Raw genomic sequence first — 3,570 nt, 5'->3', positions numbered from 1 at the left:
CAATCTCCATTCCACACCGCTGCCGTCACCACAGACTCGGAGCAGCCGTCCACCTTTTTCTCTCTCACTTGTGAAGAAGGAATGAGACCTTTTAGATCTTACAGTAATGGATACATCTGTTTAGGCTCTAGTCTTGAGTTTTGTGAATGCATCTGTATATGCAGATTAATAAATCTTAAAATCTTAGTCTTCTATGAGGTTACCAGTGGATTTGTGTGACCCTGAGTGATGCAATGAAATGCAGAATTATCTATTTCCAAGTACATTTTGAGATTTTTAAACCATTTGCCCATACAAAAATGTTGTTATACTAAATGAGAATATATTAGGATACCAGTTGTAATAAAGCATATGCATCAACACCTTCTATAAAGAAAACATCAGTAATGATCTAAAGCAACACAATGCCTAGTATGAATCGCCATCTCCACATGACAAACCGAAGATAAATGATCATTTCTCTCATAGGATGTACAGTGACTTATGTCAGCTTGCCAACAATACACCTTGACTCAGATCAAGGCCAAATCGCTTTGTCTGACGCTGCTCCTGCTGTTTTCTCACATGTGACATCATCTCACCTCACTGCTCACCTTGCTTTGCTTCTTTGCCTTGATGTTGATAGGGATTTCATAGACACTTGTGAATGTGTTGTTCCTTGGGTTATGTCTGGAGGGACAAGACATAAAGAGGAGTCATTTTATTATACAAATTCATTAAAATAAGCAGCAATGGAAAGGGTTCTATTTTCTCTCTAAAGCAGAGTCAGACAGATTTTCTATCAGTTTTTGGGACTATAGCCAGTGAATGAATATCTATCATCAGGGCCTAGCTGTTCAGAAGTAATCCGATAAGACTTCAGTTATCAGATTGGATCAAATCATGAAAATGGGTTATCCAAAAAAAAACAAAAAAAAAAACTCATTGGATAACATTACATAATCCAATCTTGGTTATGATCTGGATCAAACTTTCAGTCTGTGTTGTTCAAAACTTTTTAGTTGGTCAAATAATACAACAATTTACCATTTGTATCATGTAATATAGATACATTTATTTATATTTGCACTTCACTTGTTTAATCTTTATAGTGATAGAGTAAATAAAGTAAATATTAGGTTACCTAATAAGCCTTTCAGTATAGCCTTGAGATCTGCCACAAATGAAGATCTCTGAGTTTAGTTTTTTTTTTTTTACTAATGGATATTTATTCTTTTTATGACTTAAAATACATGTTCTAAATGTCCACAAATCTGTGAATAATGTATACATGTTTATCTTTATTTGTTGGTAACAAAATATGGGATTTCTAAATCTGGATCATTCTGATCCAGATTAAACTTTCTGAACAACTAGACCCAGTTGTTACCGTCACCAGTACTTACACAGAGCAGTATGGCCTCTTTTTGTGGCTGACGAAGTTATTGGCTGTGAGGACCATCTTGCAGACTTCACAGTGAAAACATGATTTGTGCCAGTTCTGACAGAAGAAACAAATTACATTATTCTGACATCTGAGTTCTTGTCTCAAACTTAGGAAATATGACTTTGGTCAAAGTAATTAATTAATTTCAATAATTGAGGTTGACTGTTATTTTAAAACAACTCAAAATACCATTCAGCTGCTGATTGAAGGTTTATACCATACTCTGGCAATTTTCTTGTATTTTAGAGTGGATATTTAGGGCTAAACACCCTCCTACCATCTCTAGAAACATGTTCCCAAAACCTTCCATTGTTACCTGGTCAATACAGTTGATCTTCTCAGCTGGGTAGACCACAAACCCACATCTTGCACAGGACTGCATGGTGAATGTTTGTCCTTTTCCCAGAAAACCTTCACAAAAAATATCAGAAAAGGTATAGTCTGAAATGTCGGCTAAAAACAAGAACCAGGTCAGGCAGGCTGGCAGCAGCTTAGTGAAGGAACTGGCAGTGATGTCCAGGCAGTGGTGACAGTGTGTCTCTGGTGGCAGTAAACTTAGTTCTGTGACTGTGAAACTTTGAAACTGTCTCTTACTTGACACTGTGTCCCATTATGGACCAGCCCCTTTTCATGGCCTGTGCTCAAGGATTGGTTGAGTCCATCTGTCTGTCTGCAGAAAGAAGCGAGAGAGAGAGAGTGTTCAGATGTCACTGCATATATGTAATGGTCCTGAGTTGGACAGCTAGTTCAACTTTTGTCATCTCACCATGACAAATACTACAAAATAAGAGTGTCATTCATTGGGTAATGGTGATAGATAGCAAGACAGATAGATCTAAAAGTATAGACAAATACAGTGTTAAGATAATAACACAAAAACAATCATAATCTTTTGTGTCTTTACTGAACATAACCATTAACATCCACAGTGCTGGTGACAATAACTTCAAATAAGCATTTCTAGTAGCTGCAGCTCAGAACAGCATGATGTTCAGAAGGTACTTTGTGCTGTTGTGACTGCCTCTGTTGAGGTCATTCCACAGCTCTGACTGGGCCACTTAAAAAGACAGATTTTCTTTGTCTAAAATCATTCTGTAGTATTTTAAGGCCACCATGACACTCACCAGGCCCCATCCACCCTCTTTCCAGCTGGTGTACAGTCTCTGGGTGATGGACTTTGGGTGGAAGGCTCTGCGCATTTTGAGGGGTTTCCAGGTCTTCGCATCAGCAGCCTGGATGTCCTCCTTTGGCCAGTTCACTATACCAGCAGGGTATCTGATGACTAGTAGAACTTATGTGTTGACTGATTAAATCTTGTTACTCTTGCATTATGATGACTGCAGCCAATACTGAGTGCAATAACCAACCGTTTGGAATGTTTATGATCTCTTTAATATTCTCATGGATGAGACGTTGTGCATAGCTTTAATTCTACAGATTTATAACATCACTGGTTAAATTTTTCTATAATAATTAGAGCTCTTTTTACTTCACATGTTAGACGCTGGAGAAAACACACTAGACCTGAGTGACGCAGCGTTCTGACGTAGTTACGCACCGCGCGTCCTTTTCGCCTTCTCAGGTTTTCTGAGGAACAGAAACTCAGCGAACTCTTTGAAGAGGGAAAATCGACCTACAATCAATTTTTGCGCAATAGCTAAGTTAAAGAGGAACAGTGTAAACAAACGAGTGATACAGTGTAAGTTCATGCTAACGTCGTCGCTGATAATGATTTTGATTGACAGCTATCGACTCTTGCCATTACTTTGTCTTTATCTACTAATAAAACAGGAACTAACAAATTCGGTTTAACTATTAATGTTAACTGACTAAACTGGTAATTAAACTAGCGAATGTTACTTAATTATGGGGTAACAACATAATAGTTTATACTACTGTAAAACTATTTTAACAACCACCCTCGGCAGTAGGTAACTGGGGAAATGAGGAAATGGCGTTCCTGTTAAAATGATCTTAGCCATAGTGCAGTTGTTTTTAAAACATGATGTACAGCAAGTTAAACCTTCCAAAACCTAAAATGCAATACGTGTGCTAACTGCAGATGGCTGGAGAACCTGCTGTGGCAGCTGAACTTGGAAGTGAAGTTGAGCAAAGTGAAGAGATGCTGGGAGACGTGACAGACG

At 38.0% G+C, this 3,570-nt stretch overlaps 1 protein-coding gene across 1 annotated transcript in view; it reads right to left on the bottom strand.

Moving 5' to 3' along the window:
* Positions 1–2,847, bottom strand: part of nrap (nebulin-related anchoring protein) — an 18,886-nt gene extending 16,039 nt beyond the window's left edge. The window contains exons 1-5 of the mRNA XM_020605232.1: positions 2,551–2,847; positions 2,021–2,096; positions 1,743–1,837; positions 1,386–1,480; positions 582–669 (exon numbers count right to left, since the gene is read on the bottom strand). Of these exons, the coding sequence (XP_020460888.1) occupies positions 582–669; positions 1,386–1,480; positions 1,743–1,808 (249 nt within the window). The 5' untranslated portion in view covers positions 1,809–1,837; positions 2,021–2,096; positions 2,551–2,847. The remainder of the gene's footprint in view (positions 1–581; positions 670–1,385; positions 1,481–1,742; positions 1,838–2,020; positions 2,097–2,550) is intronic.
* Between the last annotated feature and the right edge of the window lie 723 nt (positions 2,848–3,570).

Source organism: Monopterus albus, unplaced genomic scaffold (assembly GCF_001952655.1).
Source record: "Monopterus albus unplaced genomic scaffold, M_albus_1.0 scaffold69.1, whole genome shotgun sequence".
NCBI classification, from domain to species: domain Eukaryota; kingdom Metazoa; phylum Chordata; class Actinopteri; order Synbranchiformes; family Synbranchidae; genus Monopterus; species Monopterus albus.
Note: the sequence above shows the minus strand (reverse complement) of the source record. Positions and strands in the feature narration are given on the sequence as shown.